This window comes from Micromesistius poutassou (genome assembly GCF_964030765.1).
Source record: "Micromesistius poutassou genome assembly, chromosome: 6".
NCBI lineage: Eukaryota > Metazoa > Chordata > Actinopteri > Gadiformes > Gadidae > Micromesistius > Micromesistius poutassou.
This window is the reverse complement of record NC_140276.1, coordinates 6,707,709-6,728,062: the sequence shown is the minus strand read 5'-3', so window position 1 is coordinate 6,728,062 and position 20,354 is coordinate 6,707,709. Positions and strand designations below refer to the sequence as shown.

The 20,354-nt window shown below is 43.5% G+C and overlaps 1 protein-coding gene and 1 long non-coding RNA gene across 2 annotated transcripts; both read right to left on the bottom strand.

The window, feature by feature from the left end:
* Positions 1–116: 116 nt before the first annotated feature.
* LOC311345518 lies at positions 117–5,390 on the bottom strand. The gene is made up of 4 exons (XR_014633683.1): positions 5,277–5,390; positions 4,349–4,507; positions 4,134–4,229; positions 117–274 (listed from the first exon to the last, which is right to left on the bottom strand). It is a non-coding gene; the product is annotated as an uncharacterized lncRNA (long non-coding RNA).
* An 8,679-nt stretch (positions 5,391–14,069) lies between these two features.
* On the bottom strand, positions 14,070–19,874 carry yif1a (Yip1 interacting factor homolog A). The gene is made up of 9 exons (XM_084469367.1): positions 19,738–19,874; positions 19,348–19,405; positions 18,641–18,885; positions 17,108–17,212; positions 16,425–16,503; positions 16,287–16,344; positions 16,018–16,173; positions 15,317–15,410; positions 14,070–14,603 (listed from the first exon to the last, which is right to left on the bottom strand). Exons 2-9 carry the CDS (start codon positions 19,376–19,378, stop codon positions 14,445–14,447), a joined length of 927 nt encoding a protein of 308 aa, XP_084325493.1. The 5' UTR covers positions 19,379–19,405; positions 19,738–19,874; the 3' UTR covers positions 14,070–14,444.
* Positions 19,875–20,354: the final 480 nt, after the last annotated feature.

Genomic DNA, 20,354 nt, shown 5'->3' with positions numbered 1-20,354 from the left:
TTTCTTTAGAGATCGCACACAGAGCATTTTGGGCCATTATCCAGGAACACGTGTTTCAAAGGTGTACTTAAGGTCCTCCGGATAGGAAACATTGAGTGCATAAAGGAGGCCGAGAAGGTAGGCCATGGGAGTATCCGGAAGGTCCTTTACTACTATGGATTCCTCTAAGATGAGTGCGATGTTTTGGATCTTGGGGGATGAGGCTTCAGCCACACAGGACATACAGAATTCCCACAGTGACTCCCTTGGCAGCCACGTCATCTGGATCAGTTTCCTGTTTGAGGACATTAAGAAATATGATTTTCAATTCAAACTCACATCACATACTACATGTCTTGTAGGGAGCCAGGCATCTCAAATTGGATTGTCATATCCAATATGAAGTTGTCTGTCATTTTAGCTTTGTTGTTGAAGGACCATTCCGGTGTATACTGATCCATATCCCCTTCATTCAAGCCTATCTGGTGCTGTCCATGGGAAAAATTAGAAAATTTGTAAAGCTGACTTAATGTGGTATTCAATAACACACAAGTTTAAGCAAGCACTCTGATTGGTCAATTCCCATTTTTAGAGTGTGTTTAAATGCCTGGTGAAAGAACGGACAAAAATAATGTGCCTAATTACAGAAAGTATCGCTACACTAACTAGCTGAAACTACTTTCATGAGCCTAGTTTCCATAACAACGTTCAACTGTTACATTGTTTCACTTGCGCAGTAGGAACGAGGCGCTTTTACTATAGGAACTATTTTCTGATGGAGATGAACTCGGGCAGAAAGCTTGAATTTGAGGGCAAATTAACCCACAATATGAAAACATTTTACAGTATTGTTGATAATGAAGATGGTTTGTGTTATTGATTTGCAATCTTACACTCGATGGTGTTCTTGAATGTCATTATTGGTACTTGAAGCACAGGACTTACAAGATGGCACCCATGATTTCAGTTGGCAGAACTCTCTCTATATACGGCTCTGCCCAGGGCTATGTGATGCACCCGCTGCAGAGCAGCAATCACACCTCCATCATCAAATTTGCTGCTGCAATGGGTTGGTGCACCTGATCAGCAGAAACAACAATCAAATGGGCCTATACCTAAAAAGGAGCCCTATGAATTATAAGCCATTTAAAAATTTTCACTTTGTGGTTTTCTAACATTAAGTCGAGTTCCCCTAGCCTCCCTATGGTCCCCCAGTAGCTAGAAATTGCGTTAGGTGTAAACCGAGAAGTAGCTATCTTGCGCCGTCTTTGAAAAAAGGATCGCTGAAACGCTTCGATTTGGCTTCCGGCCCCATATGACGTCATATGGGGCCATGTTACCTCCCCTTTCTCTGCTTGGCCCGCCCAGAGAATTTGGCCCGCCAATGAGACAATGAGCTAGGACCGTGCGAGCACCACATGTGTGTGTGTGAATACACACTGTAACGCAAGTGTTCTTTGTTATTTGGATAACCGTTCCGCTGTTGGTGTAAAGGCCCATTCACACCCTACGGTAAATACGGACATGGACGCTTTTGTCTGGTCCCGGAGGTCGTCCGTCAGTGGGTCCGTCGCCTCTGAGCTTACGAATCCGGAGTGCTCCGGACAAACCGGAGCACTACCACCGGAGACCGAGGCGGCAGTAGAGGCAGAAGTCCCAACCACGAGAGTAGTAGGCCTATAATAACTGATATGTATATATATTTTGTATTTAACGTTTTATACTTTAACGTTTTATACACTTGCAATGCAAATGTATATTTTTTATGCTAATAAAACTTTTTTGAATTTAAATTTTGAGCAGAGAATCTTCAGGTTGGTGAGGGGTGCCACATGCCACCTCCACGTACACTTTGTGCCGGATGACACAGAGCATAATCATCTCCTCTACAGATACCATGTTTGCGATTGTCGATGCCGGTCATTTTATATACGACAGTCACTGCCCTCTAGAGGTTGTTTTGCGTAACATCCATAACACTGAAACCGGACGGAGGTATGAAGGGTAGTCCCGGAGACAACGTTTAGTACGGACGGACAAATTTCGTCCGGATCCGGAGGTATGAGGCGGCCTTCATGGCGCAGAACATGCAACTCAATAACGCAAGCTTGCATGTAGCTCCCATTTGGTGAAAAGACTAGACTGCGTCGGGTTGGTTGAGAAGGAATTGGGAACCGCGACATGGAGGAAAAAAGGATTGATTCCTAGGATTGTCCGTCGGAGCCCCGCTGTAGCGGGCAGTGGGGCTGGGCGGGCAGCCCCGGGGTTGGCCAGCGTTCAGCAGGTAGCCCCGGGGGTGGCCAGCGGGCAGCGGGGCTCAGACGGACCGCTGCCGTGGCAGCAGGGCTGGGCGGGCAGCCCCGGGGGCGGCCAGCGTTCCACGGGGCTCCGACGGACAATCCTGGGCAACAATCCTTTTCTCCTCCATGTCGCGGTTCCCAATTCCTTCTCAACCAACCCGACGCAGACAACCCCGGGCAACAATCGCGGGCAACAATCCCCTTCTCCTCCATTTAATTTCTCTGTTGAGTCTGTAGCCTACTTAATATTGACGTGGAAGTGGAAGAACCAGAGGCGTCTGAGAACCCGTCGCAGTCGTTTGAGATTCATAATATCATACGGAGGCGCAAACAGCTTTTGACCATGATAATATATATATATCTAAATATAATATTATTTAGATATAGAGCTCCAGGACTCCCGCCGGAGCACCCGGAGTGTTCAGTGTTCCACTGTAAACACTAGCGCATGGTACCGTGGCTGCAAGCTGCTCAGGGCCACACCCCCACCCTCCACCTTGACCCGCCTCTAAAAACGGCACGTTTGTGGAGAGCTCATTGTGGGACTGGCTCGTAGTGGCTGTAACTCTGCACCAAGGATGAATTTCTTAAACGTCTTCAAGTACTGTATTAGGGGCCCACTAACACCTTATTAAAGCATCCATAAAATAGCATGCCATGGGACCTTTAAACAAATAACATTTCCTAGCATTCAGCTAATATCTCCTCATGATCCAATAGCTATGCGACCCCTGAGGTTGTTGTAAAAAAACTCTGGTCTTCTCAGCAGCACGTAGGCTGATAACTTATGAAAACTATGTAAACTACACTACCGTAATTTCCCGCATATAGGCCGCATCGTGGACAAACCGCAAGCCTTTAATTTATGTATTAAAAAAACAATTGTGCGCATGAGAACGGTGAGAGCACATCAAACGCGCGTAGCAGCTCGGACCCGTCTTTCTTTACTGTCTCCGAGGGTGTGTCGCTGTTAAATACCTGACAATGAGCTAGTTTACCATGATAAGACCGCCATATGAATCTGGAAAAAATTAATAAAGACAGGATTTGGTCTCCTATATTTCCTATGCAGGATAACTCATGTGTGTTTCCATTGAAAACAAGAACATTCAAAGTGATCCTAAACTTTAAACCTACTCTACGTTCTGTTCTGCAAAAGCATCAACCAAGAAATTTAAACAAATAATACAAACTGAACTTCCACCATCATGCATAGCGCACATTTAAACAGATAAAAGAGCAAAGAGGAGCCAGCTCAATAAAAGCATCTTCCCTCATGGTATAATCTATCTATCTATAATCTATGGTATAATTCACCCCTGTGAGATGCGTGCCAGCTCACCAGCATAACCTGCAATGTCCACAAAACCAAGGAAATGGTTCCAACCCAATGTAGAAGAGTATATCACCCTTGTAGTTATGTGGCCCAGAACATTTGACTCGGACTGTAAGAAAAAGAATAGCTTGTAGCCTGTAGAGGCCTAGACCTAATCACTAGTATCAAAAGAATGACCTGACAGGTGGTGAGTGATATGGCTGTGATCTAGCCCCCTAGTTCTAGCCAAAGCAGGTAGCCTCGGTCTAACATCTGCCGACAACAACCTGTATATCAAAGCAGCATCTTCCTCATGGTATAATCTGAAACCCCTGTCAAATGTGCTAGAGGGACTCACTTCACAACCAATAAGCTTTTATATAAGACAGGCAATTAACTTCCCTTCCCTCTCTCAAGCAGTCCGAGGGCGAAACAGAAATAAACTTTCAGATTTTCTAGTATTTTCAATTACAGTATCTTCATTTTACAATTGTATCTCTATGCTTGTAAAATTTATATTAATGACCATTAATACTTACAAGACACTGCTTGAAAAGTAGATTAGGATCTTCACGCAGGAACACAGGAAGTCCTTTCATGGCTGCTTCCTTGCCGTGTCTGACGATGTTGGTGGTCTCAAAGAAAAAAAGAAAAAACAGAAAGATAGCTCTAATAATAGCAAGACTAATTGTAATTCAAAAGATTGAATTTCATCTGGGCAAAAGTATTGTTTGGTGCTGTACTGTGCACACACCTCATCATCAAGCTTTCTCAGTATCTCCTTCAGATCCTTGCCAAACTCTGTTTTTCGGGCGCGGTACAAACTCAGCAGTAGGGGCGCATATTTTTCTACAGCAGCTCTGAATGTTCCGAGTAGATCTTTGTTTGTAATACAGAAAAACTCCTCACAAATCTGTAAAATGCAGGAAAAAACAAATATGTACAGAGGAATAGTAAGTAAATTGGGAGAATTTGTAACCTGTCAAAAATTGTCTATAGCCATTATCATTTTTAAAAGCATTTACAGCCTCTCCAGGTTGTAGTGGGTGCCTGCTTGCGTGAATGAACGTGCGTGCACGTGTGTTCGTGCGTGTGTGTCGTCGCTTATTCGCTTCAAATACTTTCTTTTCTTTTCAAAACTTGGGAATTAATACGGCGCGGTAAATAAAGTATTTAAAGCGAATAAGGGACGCTGTTTTTGTTGTTTATTTAGTTTTGAACGAATAGTTTTGGACGCATGCATCGGCTTTGAGTTTGTTACTTTGATATCACACACACACACACCAACCTGCCCGAGTGATGCCGCAGCGCGTTGACTAGTCCGTTCTGAGGCGTCCATAGGCTTTATGGTTTGTGTGTTTGAAAGCCGTGACACTCCTTTACCAGTTGGCCTGAAATACTCGACTTGATTCGGAGGACTCACCTGCCTCAGCCATTGCTCATATCAAAGCAGTGAAGGCGGGGGGAGGGGGAAGAAAGAGCATAGCAGATTAACCAGCAGGGCGCGCACAGCGCACAGACTTGTGCGGAGGTGAACTTACAGTGAGCCGTTTGACGGGAGAACAAAAATAAATAGGCGGTCGACTGACCGCGGCACTAGTCTCAATCTGCTACGACCAACAACTCTGGTGGTCTGATCACGTGCTAAGTGCATGATGCCTGTAGTGCTAAAGCGAACTCACCGACGAGAAACTGTGTCAATTTCCAATGGATAGTGTAGCCCAGGGGTCCAAACTTTTCACCTACCATAATCTAAGATCCGAATCATCAAGCTGGGGCTAATATTCAGATCTTAGCTCCGCCGCCGGGGGGCTCCGCGGTCGGGGTTCCGCCGCCGGCGGCCCGGTCAGGAATCTAGCTAAGATCTGCTAAGAGCTGAATGGCCCGGTGGTTGGGGACCGCTGGTGTAGCCTATCTATGGGCAATTAAAATGCATGAAAAGGCCATGCTGTATGGATAACGCGAACACATTGGGTACCTACATCTAATAGAAAAGTATTAATCGAACCGCAGGCCTTGACTAGGCTAGTCTACATAAAAAAGACGTGTGCAACTAGCCTAGCTAAACACCGAATTGTGTTCTCATTTAGGAATGAGGAGTTGACGTCACGGCACAGTAAGCCGTGTAAGCCCCCCCCCCTTTCCGCCATGTTGGTAGGTACGCCCCTCCGAGTGCAGCTGAGCTTTGCGTTATTGTTGACACGGTAGCTGCTAGCAGAGGAGGTTGTTGAAATTCTTTACTGTTTTAACAATGCCTGGAAGCAACTGCTGCGTTAAAAACTGCTCCAATGGCTCACACGATCGCCGAGGAAACCGTAAAGGTGTGTTCACACCGCACTTCGCCCCGCGACACGTTTCAATGTTAAGTGAAGCTAGTTTTTTAGGTTCCCTAAATGGAGAACGCACTTAGGAGAGCAAGTATCCGACATCACGAGGAGACGTCGGATTTCTTGGGTGGCTGCAATCAGAAGAAAGGACCTTACTTTCGATAACATTCCCCAGTCGATAAGAGTGTGTTCTCTGCATTTTCACTCAGGTACGTTCTCTAAAAATGTCTTTAAATTTGTTTATGTTGTCGTCTCTTAAAGCCACGAAGTGTACCTTATGTTGGTGCGAACCCTGAAGTGCATCTGAAGTTGTTTTCTAGCAGCTAGCTAGCTACCTAACAAACTGTTGCTTCTTAGAAAATGCTCGATGGCCCAACCATTAATGTTGTTTTAAACAAAACTAGTTGAGATTCAGTTCATGACATTAGTGTTTCCCATGATTGTTTTGAGCTTAACTAACACATTTTCTGTAAAAGCTTAAAGCATTGATTACATTGCATTAAAGCATTGATTGAAGCATTGATTGTACATTGTACATTGCATTAAAGCATTGATTGTAATTAAAGCATTGATTACATTGAGTTTTCATAATCGAATTATTCTGTTCTAGGTAAACCATCATATGAGATGGTGGAGAACCACCCTGACTGGACACCATCTTTGCGGTTAGGCCACAGTGATGTCAAGCCAACAGATGGAGATATCAGCGGCATGTAATGCGCAGCAGGACCCAGCGCCAGGAGCAAGTGCCACCGCTGGCAGAGCATCAGGAGCAGCAGCCTCCATCCCCGACAGAGGAGCAGCGGCCTCCATCCCCGACAGAGGAGCAGCGGCCTCCATCCCCGACAGAGGAGCAGCGGCCTCCATCCCCAGCACAGGAGCAGCGGCCTCCATCCCTGACAGAGGAGCAGCGGCCTCCATCCCCGACAGAGGAGCAGCGGCCTCCATCCCCGACAGAGGAGCAGCGGCCTCCATCCCCGACAGAGGAGCAGCGGCCTCCATCCCCGACAGAGGAGCAGCGGCCTCCATCCCCAGCACAGGAGCAGCGGCCGCCATCCCCGACAGAGGAGCAGCGGCCGCCATCCCCAACAGAGGAGCAGCGGCCTCCATCCCCGACAGAGGAGCAGCGGCCGCCATCCCCAGCACAGGAGCAGCGGCCGCCATCCCCGACAGAGGAGCAGCGGCCTCCATCCCCAGCACAGGACCTGGAATGTGGACTCTGCACATCTAGAGGAGATGTAATCAACAGTCTTTTGGAGGAAAACAGAGAGCTGAAGGAGGAGCTTGATGAGTACCGGATGAATGAGAAATTTGAGTGGTGATGATAACATAGTGAAGTATTACACAGGACTTGCAAGCTATGTAATGTTTCAGACACTTCTATGCAGTCTCACCCCATATCTGCCTCAAGGTAGGATGAAGAAACTCTCACCCTTCCAGCTTGTCCTGTTGACTCTAATGCGCCTCAGACTAGACCTGCCAGTAAAGCACATCAGCCATCTGTTTCGGGTACACAGGACAACAGTCAGTGATGCCTTTCACCATACCCTTGGAGTGATGTATGCACGGCTGTGTCCATTAGTGCACTGGCCAAGCAGAGACTGTTTATTGACGAGTATGCCACACCAGTTCGTGGAATCGTTCGGGAAAAATGTAGCCGCCATTGTGGATTGTTTCGAGGTGATTATTGAAAAACCCTCAAATGTACTGGCATGGGCACAGACTTTCTCTCAGTATAAACATGCATACACCATGAAGTACCTAATTACACCCTTACACCTAAAGGGTGTAATTTCTTTCATATCCCAAGGGTGGGCGCACTAGTGACAAACGTATAACAGAGCAAAGTGGTTTCCTCAACAAACTGTTGCCAGGTGACATTGTGCTGGCAGATAGGTGCTTTAATATCAGGGAAAGTGTGGGTATGATGTGTGCTGAAGTTAAGGTACCTACGTTCACAAGGGGTCGTGCACAGCTGGATGCGAAAGATGTGGAGGAGACTAGGGCCATAGCACATCTCAGGATTCATGTTGAGAGGGTGATTGGTGTTGTGCGCAACAAATTTTAATTCTTACACTCCACTGTACCTGTGAACATGCTCATCAAATGTGAGGGTGAAAACCTAATGCCGTTGGATAAGATTGTCAGTTTGCTGTGCCTTAACAAATATGTGTAAAAGTGTTGTTTGAGTGCCTCCTTACTGTTTCGTGTTGAAATAAATTCTTGAAACAACATGATATGGCGTAACATTATTTATTGAGAACTGTTAGAATAGAAATAGAACTATAAATTGAATAAATAGAAATTGACAGTGCAACATTTCAAAAGGTTGAAACAGTAAACAGTGCAAAAGAACAATGTGCATTTAAAAATAAACATTTAAAAATAGCAATAAAGAAATCAAAAAGAAGTGTGCATGGATGTACAATCTCACTCAATCAACACTATTCAGCACAAGAAGGGCAAAACCATGCAGTGTCAGCAGAAGGGGTGTCCACAAGCCCCACGCAATGGAAGTGATACCACTGAATTGTACAGTTCTGGTTGTCACAGGCCACCATTTGACCTTCCTCTGGTCCAGCACAGAGACACCACACTGCGTTTGTTCGCTTTGGTGCTTTTTGGGCAGACTGCTTCCTTGGACTCTTCACCACGGTCTGTGGCTGTAGTTCACGAAGCACACTGGGGCCAGGTGATGCTTGGGAGGTAGGTGGTATCGAGAAATATTGCACCGCAAGTTCAGGGAGAGCCACCTTCACAAAGAAGTCCTGTGCCTTCTGAAGCCGTGCATTCCAAAATGTTTTGTCTGGAGCTATGTGCAGAATCACACAGTCCTTCAATGTCCACACTACAAAGTCACAGTAGGCACTCTCTGTTACAAACAGTTGGGTCTGGACCTGGGTGTAGTACTGGTGGTTCTTCTTGAGGTGCACCTGACCATCAACAGCATGCAGACAGAAGTTGCGGTCATCTGATGAGTACGCACCAAGGATTGTGCTGTCCTTGTACTTCGCGGGGTATTTCACTTTTATGCAGCCTTTCCCACAACAAGTGCAAGTAACAATGGCATCTGGCGATGCTCCTACCTGTGGGAAGGCCGGGTTGACAAAAAACCCACAAGTTTCCACTTGTTGATCGGTGTGCTGATCCTTTGTTTGGGCAGTGTATGCCTGCCTCGCTGTCTCCTCATGTTTTATGCCCCAACTGGTGGCTGCTGTTCCCGGCCCACGTGTAGGATAACAAACCCTCTTTATGGTGGAGGGTGCTGGTGAACTAATGTCTGTTGCATAAACACAATGCATTGAGGAGGCTGTGATTCTTCCAGCCCGTACAGTTGTGCTGTCCCCGCGTCCTTCTCTCTATCTGCACTTCCTGTTCCTCAGACACATCAGCAATGCTCCCTATGGTCTGGCAGTGCTTCTGCAGCGCAGGCAAGTCACTCCTATCAAGGCCGCTTCCATTAGCCAGAGACTGTAAGCTGCGGATGGGCCGAATAGGGTCTCTGAACTCATCACAGTATTCGGGTAGCACACTCTACTCTAATTGCTGATCTTGTCCCTGTCGTGCTGATTTCCCGGTAGAATACTGCTAGCTCTTCCGGTGTTGGTGTCGGTGTGTCTCATAGCTTTCTAGCGATTTATGGCTTTTAAATTCTTGCATCGTATATTGACTGATGCCAAAAACCAAGTAGTTCACTATGTCCATATATGTGCAAGGTGGTTAAAGGTCCAGGTCTCTGTCCCATTCTGCTGCAGGTAGCTCGTATGGGTCGACGTTGTTTAAGTCTGACAGCTTCTCCTCATACCTCTGCTTGGCGCTGGTAGTGAGTTTGTTCCTGTAAGGACCCTTTTCCTTCGCCTTATTATTCTCCATTTATTTCTATCGTAATTTCTCCTGCGTCTCTGCGTCTATGTTTCCTCATCTGTCTGTATGCCGCTCTGACAACGTTTCTCCTGGCAACCGTGCTACCAGCATGGCGGATGGGCTCAAACCCCTCCCCTCTCCAAAAACCACGTGACTCCTCATTCTCAAATTGAGAATGAGGAGTCACGTGGTTCACACAACTTCACACACCGTGTGAAGTTATTTTTTCGTTTCGGCAAGTAGCCGTGTAATAATGTAGCCTATAAAACGTCGCCGGTTATTATCTAAAATAAGCCCCTTAAGGGAGAAGACACCGCCGCTTCAAGTCGGAGTCCGGTTCGCCCTGTCGGGGCCTACCGTAATTTCCCGCATACAGGCTGCATCATGGATAAACCGCAAGCCTTTCATTTATGTATTTAAAAAAGCAGAATAAGCCGCACCCATGGGCCACACAAGTTTCAAATGCGCTAATTATGTAATGAATACGCATATAAAACCCTTCAGCCAAGTGATCACTGCAAATCGATGTTAAACTTGAACTTGCTTTCCCCCCCTTTAAGACCAACTAGGTCTACTGCTTGGCACGCATTGTGCAGCAGCTATGGACCTGTCTTTCTTTAGGCTTAGGCTACTGTCTCCGAGTGCGTGTCGCTGTTTAAAACCTGACGAGGTGTTCACCAATGAGCTAGTTTACCATAATAAGACCGCCATACGAATCTGGAAAAAATGAATAAAGACAGCGAGGATGCAGGGAGTTCAGCAAGGCTACAGCTGAAGATCAAGGTAAATAGGTGCTGATATATTTTAAACGTCAGCATTAGAGGAATTGACGTATTCCCCGATGGACAAATTTAACGCACAACTGTGTGTTTATGCTGAGACTGCTTTGCTTTTTGCTACCTGTCTGTGTGCGCCGTGCGGGCTTTGCGCACCGTCAAGGGAAAGAGGCGGTGGTTGAAAAAAATATTTCGACCGCTTATTAAGTTCACTCGTTGCTTATAATGGTTTATTCGTTTCCCATTATTTCATTAATTTAGAAGACAGTTTTGTTAAAAAAAAATTTTTTTGGGTGAAACACAACACTGCCAATGTGGCAGTTCCATGCGCAACGGGGATTTATAAGGCTAGTTTTACCGCGAGTGAGTGTTGAAGAATGAATGAATGCGGGTGATGCTTGGTGCGCGTGTGTGTGCGCGCCCATCTGTCTAAACACGCAAATTAAACACGTAAGTGTATGAGAAGGAAATCGAGTCAGTCGACCTGCGATAAGCAGCTGATTCTGAACGGACTCGTCTTCGAGATGGACGTGTTCTAACACATTTTTAATCAATGAAATGTTAACAACAGTATATATCTGACCATTTAATTTTCGAAATTTTAGGTGAAGCCGAGCTTCCCTTGCAGTCGAGAAGTCGCCACTACGAAAGAATGCAATGTATCCAACTAGCGGGATCTAAACAAACTAAGCTCCAGCGAATTACTAGGCTACAATGCAGAAGTAGTGGAGAATGGCGAAACACAGCAACTCTAGCCTACTCTCAACCAAAATAAAACTAATCGCCGCCCGGTGCAGCAGTGTGAACTGCCCATTTTTTAGAACGTCTCAGCCCGTCTCGTCGCAAGGAGTCGCAAGGAGTTGCGAGTTGCAAGCATAATCTTTATCTTTGCGTCGCGAATCTTTGGTCTGAACTGGGCTTTAGCATTATAAGCAGTGGCGCCACACATTGCTACCTGGGGTATTCCATCAACCAAGCTAAACCCAAAGCCGGGCTTATTTTGCTTAGCCTGGCTTCTTTCAGCTAGAGTTGCGTTCCATTAATGTGGCTTAAGGGAATCTCCGCTAAGTAACCATGGCAACTTATCCGACCAAACAACCATCAAGCTAAACATAAAGCCGGGCTTCTTTCAGCTGGAGTTGCGTTCCATGAACGTCACTTAAGGGAATCTCCGCTAAGTAACCATGGCAATTTATCCGACCAAACTAACCTGGTCGGGAGCAGGTTAACTGTCAGGCTAACTTGAGCGGTGTTTCAGAGAAATCCATCTGTCAGCAACAATTGTACCATCAGAAGGTTCCGCCAAGCCCAGTCCTCACAATTTTGTCATAAATGTACATATATGAAGTAGGCTACAAACAGCGTATATTTTCACTAAGGGTCTAAGATTAAATGACGCAAATGAAATAATTCAATGAATTGCTATCTATTATTACTGTGGCTATTTGTTCAACACATTTTTACACAAATCTATGTATTATCGCGTTATCAGTAGGCCTAATCAGCGGCTGGGTGAATGGTCTAGCACTTGCCCTGTGATACGTGCGACCCGAGTTCTAATGTGTAGCCTAGTATTCTTGGCGTTGGCTTCATTTTGTAATTCCCTTTATTAATTATATTAATTTGATTAATTCCCTAATTAAGAATATTCAAAGAAATGGAAAATAAATGGCATGAAAAGTTATTTGATTTCTCTAGTAATACTTCCTATTAGTATTACTTGCGTGGGGATAGAACCCCGGACGACCGGGTACAAGTCCGACACGTTAACTCGAGACTATCTCCCTGCTTTTAAATCCATGGTCAATATTAAATTAAAATATGTTACGCTTAATACTACTTATGCATTTGCCGATTTTTGTGCCAGGCAGCCTCCCTGTTTCTATTAATGGTTACGGTGTTCCCTTTTTGAGTTAGGCCTATTATATGCGTGTAGGCCTACTCCTCATAGACCTCCACAAGCAGCTTCTGTTCGCCGCTGGAAAAGATCCCGCTCGGTCCTTTTCGGACATTTGATCCATGATTCGACATTCACGGTTCTGGGCTGGTTACATATCTCGTGAACGCGCGTAATCCACGATAACGTGAGCCTGGTTTGAACTAACCTGAGCAATGCGCGGCTGAACTGCGTTGATGGAACGGCTTTAGCCTCAAGTGGAAGTTGGCGCTAGTTCTAACCAGGCTTAATCAACTAATCGCCGCTTTCGTTAGCGACTTTGATGGAATACCGTCTGTGGGAAACACTGCCGTGATCCAAATGCAATCGCGGCTGCGACGTGAATGCACGGTAAAGTTGCGCAACCCAGGTGGAGCTTATCGACACAACATCATGAACCAAGTCTGAGGCTAAAGCTAACCTCAATCGACCCAGACATCACAGAACTCTGTTAACAGAGCCACGCACACCCCTCTCACTAAGCATGATAGGCCCAGAGTCGCCATTACCAATTTCTTTTTTATTATTATTCTTATGGGTACATTCCCCAGGATTACTTTGAGAAGGTCACAGTTGGGCCTACTATTCTTAATTTTCAATTTGTGCCTGAGTAGGCTACATTCTCCTTCAAACCTAAACATTATATTCTGACCTGTTGTTAGTATTGTCTCGTTGCAAGTGTTTAAATACAATACATGGTTTACATAGTCTTGGTTGTTCAGTCAAGTAAAGTTATGTGAATAATAAATCATATTATTAATATTAATGCCTTCTTTGTAAACTTTATTTTAATTCCGGTGGTACTTGGAGAGCCAAATCATTTCTAAGGTGGTACTCATGGTAAAAAGTTTGAGAACCACTGATCTACACGATTCACGTAGGCCTAAATGATCTATTTTGAGTTGAAAACGGCGAAAGGTGACTCCTCATTCTCAATAGGAAAATGGCGCTGCAATATAAAGTTACATTACATCCGCCTTTTGCAATCACCTGGTGAACTCACGTTTCATTTTTTTTTTAACGAATAAAATCGTTAAAGTTACCTACCAAATACTGTCTCACGGAACAGGAAAATATCTTTAAAACATCGTTTTGTTTACTTAAAAGATTCCATGTAGGTTCGCTGACTTCGGTCCCGTCCTGTGTATCCATGGAGACCAAAAGGACGCCTTGCAGGTTACGCGCACGAGGCGCGTCCATGTAGATATTTTGACAGTTTAGTATGCTTTAATTTTGCTTCTTTCTCTATCTCGGACATCTCGGTGGTCTAATATAAAAGACGTGCACGGCCACAAAAAGTGCGATATTTTTGGTGACAAAACATGTGTAAAGGACGCCTTTTTTTTAATATATATATAAACAAAAGCTTGAACACGGTTAAAGTAAATAGGTAAGTAATACTTTTCTAGAAAACAATAACAAAACAAACTGATCATTCCGTTTTGATAAATAAAAATAATACCCAAGACAGACAACTGATGGTTCTGATTATGAAAATGTGATTAGAAAAAGATACTCAGATAATGTGTGTAAATTGTGAGGGTTTGTGAGTACCAGGAACCACCGTTTGAATACAATTTTATAAATATTTTATATTCATAAAGGAGAAGATGGAATCAAAAAATATCTTTGAAAATCACAATGAAAGTCTTTTCCACGTAAATGCTGTCGATCAAAATTTACGCATTTCCCAGTGAAGCACACATTGTAAAAAACAAGCTTTTAGTAGGCAATATTCATTTACTGTGCTGGTAAATCAATGAAAATGCCATCAACACTTCAAACAAGCTCACAAGAAGCTCAACATTTATGTTTTATAAGTTGACATGAGCGCATAACTGGCAGGTGTATTAAACTGTGAATGTATTAAGCACATGTCTTGATGGCCTAACAGGGGTCTTTTTAGATCCAGCACGATTAGCCTTTGGTGTGATCTGCCCCTTATTGTCACCTGACCAAGTGTGAGGTTAGCCAATAGATGATGAATGGCTGAAAGGCAGCGGTAGCCACGGTGATATAGAGACGGAGTCGAGGTTTTGCACTGGCTCCCGCACCCATCGAATCAGAAGACAGAGAGGAGAGAATCTTCATCTTCAACGAGCGAGCCTGAGGAGGGGAACATCATTTTGCTTCAGTCAAAAGATATTCTTTGAATTGTACATAACAAAGAAAAAAAAGACAGTAGTCACAGTGTCACAATGGGACAGCAGCAGCACATGTCCAGTCTCTTAATATGTATGAAATAGACAATTCAGTGAGAGTGTAACAAAGGATTAAGGTTATGCAACCATGTCAAATAAATTAAATTAGTTTAAATTAAACTTTTCTGTTCAAGGGTTAGGGTTAGTCACTCATGATACATTTGACAACTAACATCATGTTAAATAGCGTTATGTCTAATCATTAAATCAGCATCAAGCTTCAACTAGCTGCAATAAACCTGCGTGCAAGGGAGAATCTTTTATAGAGACTCAAAACAATTTGAAATAAACCCCACTGTATATTGTTTCAATCATAATGAGTACGTCTAGCCCACTTCCAAATACTATTCTCCAGTTTTGTTTCGTCATAGTTCCTGCAACCACCACACATCGGCAGCATTGCAGGAATCAGATGTAAGGAAGAGTTGGCTTGTTGTGAAATATTTTTAGTATGTGAATTTTGTTAGACCTCTCTTCAACAGTCTGTCAGTGGCAAAGATGAACACTTAGGTTTACATTTACGACCGTCCTCTGGCTGAAGCAAGCGTCTACTGTAGCCGATTAAGTCATTACAAAATGTACTAAAACCTTAAGATAATAACTGATTGAAATACTTACTATAAAGAACATGATGGCACAAGAGGACCAGGCAAGAGCCACAAAATAGCCATCACTGCCAAAAAGTAAGCCACTCAACACGGTGAGAATCATCCTAGAATCCACAGGGAGAAACAAAAATATTGCTATTATATACATTATTATTTATTATTTTTTTTCTTGCAGTTTGTTATTAATACTGTCGGATACATAACATATAAGCATACCTACAAATAATAATACAGATGATTGGAGATAGGAGGTAATCAATGTATAAGTAATAAGATAATCTTTCCTCAGAGAATTGCAGTCGAGGCAATCCCTAGTTTCTCAGAAAGTGGATTATGTTGCAAACGTGATCTGACCCATTACATCATCAACACCACGCCAACGTAAAACCACTTCCACTCCCATCCGAGGGAGTAGCAGGGTGGAGCTGAACTCCACCCCTGCATATCAATCCTTAAAACACAATAATGTGTTTGCTTATAAAGCTGAATTATAATTATAAGTGATGGGAGTGATTTTGACTTAACTATCCTGTGCCACACCACACCCAGCTAAACCTCTTTGTAACAGCCGTGTCCTTAACTGTGTGTGTGTGTGTGTGTGTGTGTGTGTGTGTGTGTGTGTGTGTGTGTGTGTGTGTGTGTGTGTGTGTGTGTGTGTGTGTGTGTGTGTGTGTGTGTGTGTGTGTGTGTGTGTGTGTGTGTGATCCTTACGCAACGTATTTGTATCCGCTGTAAGCAAGGAGGTCAAACGTGGAGAGGTCTGTGTGCACGGTGAGCAGGTAAAGACTGAGCAACATCACCAGCACCTCGATGATGATCCAGACCAGAGCCGTACTGGCACACAGTCCAAGCACCTCTGGACTGAACCTGAAACAGAAAACAAAGACTTAATCCAGGAGAGCAGCTTTAGAAATATTAAATATTGGCCCCACCCATAACTAGCCCCACCCATTAGCTTTCGAAAAAAGTCAAAAATGTACCTTTGTTGAATGCCAAGGGCCATTCCAGCAAGCAGAATGTATGTAATGAACGCCATTGCTAGAAGGACAAACACGACAGTCAACACACAGAAGTAGTTGGCCTATCTCAAAGTGTGGAAAAAATGGAAACGTAATTACTCGGTATGTAAAGATCAGGTGCGTTCACGTCATGTCTTGGCGTCATAGGAGTATCCCGATGGTAACGAACTTCCCAGTCCTAGAAACCAAACATAAACACACATTAAACATAGTTACGACACTAAAAATAGGTCATTGCAAGCACATTGTTTAGATGTGTTGGATTTGGGATAGCACATGGTAAGGTAAATTGGCCGAACACCAAACAGTAATGAACAATCATACAGTGTAATTATTAACCATTGCTTTGCACTTAAATATGTAAACTAAAATATCTAAAAGTATGAGATGTTTGACTAAGGTCTGGAGGGACCAAAACAGTATAACTGCAGACAGTGCAGCACAGTCAGTGGCAAACATGTAGTTCACGCTATTGTGTGAAAGTGTATTGTGCACATTGTAAGGGGACAGTGGGGCTAGGTTGTTGACATAATTAACAATCTTAAATAAGTGAAGAGTGTGGGAAATGGTTAAGCTTAGCCTCATGTGACATCAGCCATGGTGTTAAATGTGTAAATAAAAGGACACGTGGCATGCTGTAGAGTTGATAATGTGCTGGTTATCTTTTTGGATGTAGGTTTGAACATAACAAAACAAATGTCCATGTCTGTTATTAGATATGTTGTACCTCCTCTTGCAGTGAACTAGACAATCTCGCCTGGAGAGGCACTAGCCCAGATTACCTGATGTGTGTATGGGAACATTAGGAGCATAAGTTTCTTCACGACGTATCTGGTGTCCACGGCAAAGAAATACTTCAGCTTGTTCATGGACATGAATCTGCTGATCTGAAAAGCAGAATTTGAAGATGAACTTAATTAGAAACGGCAAGTGCAGGCCTGTTGGTTAGTACCATGCCCTGAGTGAATCATACGTTATTGCTATCATCCATGGAGAGATGCAGGGGTGCAGTGTCAGACGCTTCAGCTTGTTGGAAAGTACATTGGTACTTTCCAAGAGGGTAACTATAATACATACATACATACATACATACATACATACATACATACATACATACACACACCCTTACAAAATCGCTCATTATAACGCTTTTATTCAACAGCGCACAAAAACGTATCAAAAAGTTGCTATGGGTCATAACCATGGGGATGAAACCTAGCCCTCCTTCCTAGAACTCTCAGCCCAAAGCATTTTTTCTTTTTAAATGGCATGGTTAGAATTTGAGCTGAAACAGGGGAGTCACTTACAACACATATTTTGCTCACTGACTAAATGTCAATATTTTCCTTGGCCCCAGTGTTGCCCCAGTGACACTTCATCTTTGTGGGGATATTTGTTTAACAAAAACGTGTGTGCGCCTATTGTAGTGCAAACCAAAACCCATGTAGAACTATTCTAAAGCATCAGGCGACAATGTCTGTCTTAGGTCAAAATATATCTTATTTCTCTAGGTTTCTTAGTAGTACAGAATGCCAGAAAAGGTGGGGATGGATGCGGGTAAAACCATGGGTCTGAGCAGAAAAAAATTCAAATAAAGTTAAAATAAAAACGTTGTTTCGGGCCAAGACTAGGCCTGGGCGATATGGCTGAAAGACATATCACGATATAACGTGATCATATTGATCGATATTGATAACTATTGATAATTGTAATAACCTAAAAAGACTAGGAATTACCATGCTGGATTTAAACACATCTGTTTAACACTTAATATGACCTGCCACTGTTATTCATTGATAAATACTCAAATGTCGATACAACAATAAAAAAAACACTAAAATATTGTAAGTAAGTAAGTAAGTAAGTATGGTAAGTAAGTAAGTATGGAACCGTGTTTGTGTAACAAACCCTGCTGCTAGATTCAGTGGTCCGGTCTCTTATCGATATATATTGAACATGTTTTATATTGATATTGATCAAAAGTCTATCACGATACGATAATTTATTGTTTTATTGCCCAGGCCTAGCCAAGACCAAATGAAAAACAGCCTATGCAGTCCAAATCACTACGGTAATAGATGGGCTTGAACTCTAACTCATGGGAAGAAAACCTGCATCAGCTATGCAAGAAAGATGAAATTAAATTTTGCCTGTAAGCAACTATTTCACATGAAGTCATTTGGCAGACCATTTTATCCAAGTGATTTACAAGTAAGTCTGAGTAACGGGTTCCAAGTAACTATAGAAATCCGGCTCTAAACATGGCAGCCATCCACAGAAGTCATTTTGTAAGACGAAACGGAATTTGTGTTTACCTCTTTGTTTACCATATCCTTTCCCTGATTGGCCAGCGTTGAACCGTACATCATGGCGGCATTGGCCATGGGGTCTGCAAACAGATTGTTTCCTGCAGGGTCTACTTGAGGGCCACCTACGGGTGCTGCCATGCTGTACCCCGGGGTGTAGTACCCCTGACTGTTCATGGCTGGCTGTGTGGAGCTGGTGTCATCAAACAGCAGGGGGTCTGTCGATGGTGGCGGTGCACGGGCTCTTGTCTTTGCTGGAGAAAAAACACAACAAAATAAGAGCGCTCAATAAAAAGTTAATTAGAATGACAATAAAGATGCTGGAGAAGATGCCAGCAGTTTAATAATGAATTGTAATGCTAGAAATACATCAAAAACAAGAGCAAGGGATTCACACAGGGTCCCCCATGCAAATAATATATATATATGGACTCACTGTATTCACTTACTTTGGATAAAAGCATCCACAATATGACATGCATCTTAATGTTTAAACTTCAAACCAACTACCGCTCTCAATTTTCACAACCTAAGGCATCGTCAGAACATCATCCCCATAAGCAGTAACCATATGCACTAGTAACGCTAACCCTGGTGACGTCTACACGTTTATAACACAATCCAACAACTCTAGTTCACAGAGCCTGCTTCTGAATCTTACGAATAGATTCAACCAACGCACATAAAATGTATTTACAACTGAATATCGTTCTTACTTGGTCGGTACCCATGATGTGGCAGGTCCATGGCGCACTGAGGTTCACGTAGGCTGAACTAAAACAAAAACAGCAATTTAGGTTACGGTCGTATTCATTCATACATTTACAACTCATTACCCCGGCTACGTTATTTAATACACGCACATACATGGAGAACACACTAAGCTGGCTAACGGATCATCATTATCGTTAGCAACATGCTAATGTTATTGCTAGTTTGGAGTGTATAGATAGATACGTTTGAACTAAAGCAGTAAAGAGCAAACGGTGCGCGCTGGTAGGAACTGGCGCAATGTAGTCCGTGTTCATTAAAAAAGCCCGACAACAAAAGTTTACGTCGTAAATTAAGACGCATCAGCAATGGTTAGTAGTAGTACTTCTACCTACCCAGCTAACGGCAATAGCCAACTACGTGGATGTGCGACAAGTCGGGCCTATCCCACTTTGGCACCGGGGTGGGTGGACTGCTGTGTGTGCCTGCGTGGCAGGACGCAAGTACGCTCGGCTTCCAGGCGCTTCCCTTCATGTGTACTTCCGTGTTGTTCTTCTGACGGTGTCTGGTGAAATGCAAAACAGACACAGGACGTGCAGTGCATTGGCTTTTCAAATTGCAGTTCGTAGATTACCCACGGAGGAGATAACCGTGGGGAACAATGTGTCTAAAATACCATTAATAGCCCACAACGATTTTACAATTGTGAACGATTTAACCCCACATTAACGATGCTAATATCATATGTGAACTACTGACTTTTATTTGAAGTGTATTTAACACTTTAAGATTTACATTCTAATCAGAAATATTGTGAATAATAATGATTCAGTCAGTGTTATGATAAAGATCACATTCCAACTCTCTAGTTGTCAATATTAATATATATATTTTTAAAATAGTATAGCCCTTTACTGTTGGCCTATTAGGTCAGCAGTATAGCCTAACTTTGTAAATACAAAATCCATCTAATACGCAAAGAGACCACATAAGCTGTATACGTTGTGTGATC

Excerpts from the sequence above, each read along its gene's own strand:
- yif1a (XM_084469367.1), bottom strand. The coding sequence starts at position 19,378 with ATGGACCTGCCACATCATGGGTACCGACCAA. Across the intron at positions 17,213-18,640 it reads AGGATATGGTAAACAAAGAG|ATCAGCAGATTCATGTCCAT; the intron begins GTAAACACAAAT and ends TCTGCTTTTCAG. Across the intron at positions 16,345-16,424 it reads ACCTGATCTTTACATACCGA|CAATGGCGTTCATTACATAC; the intron begins GTAATTACGTTT and ends TTGTCCTTCTAG.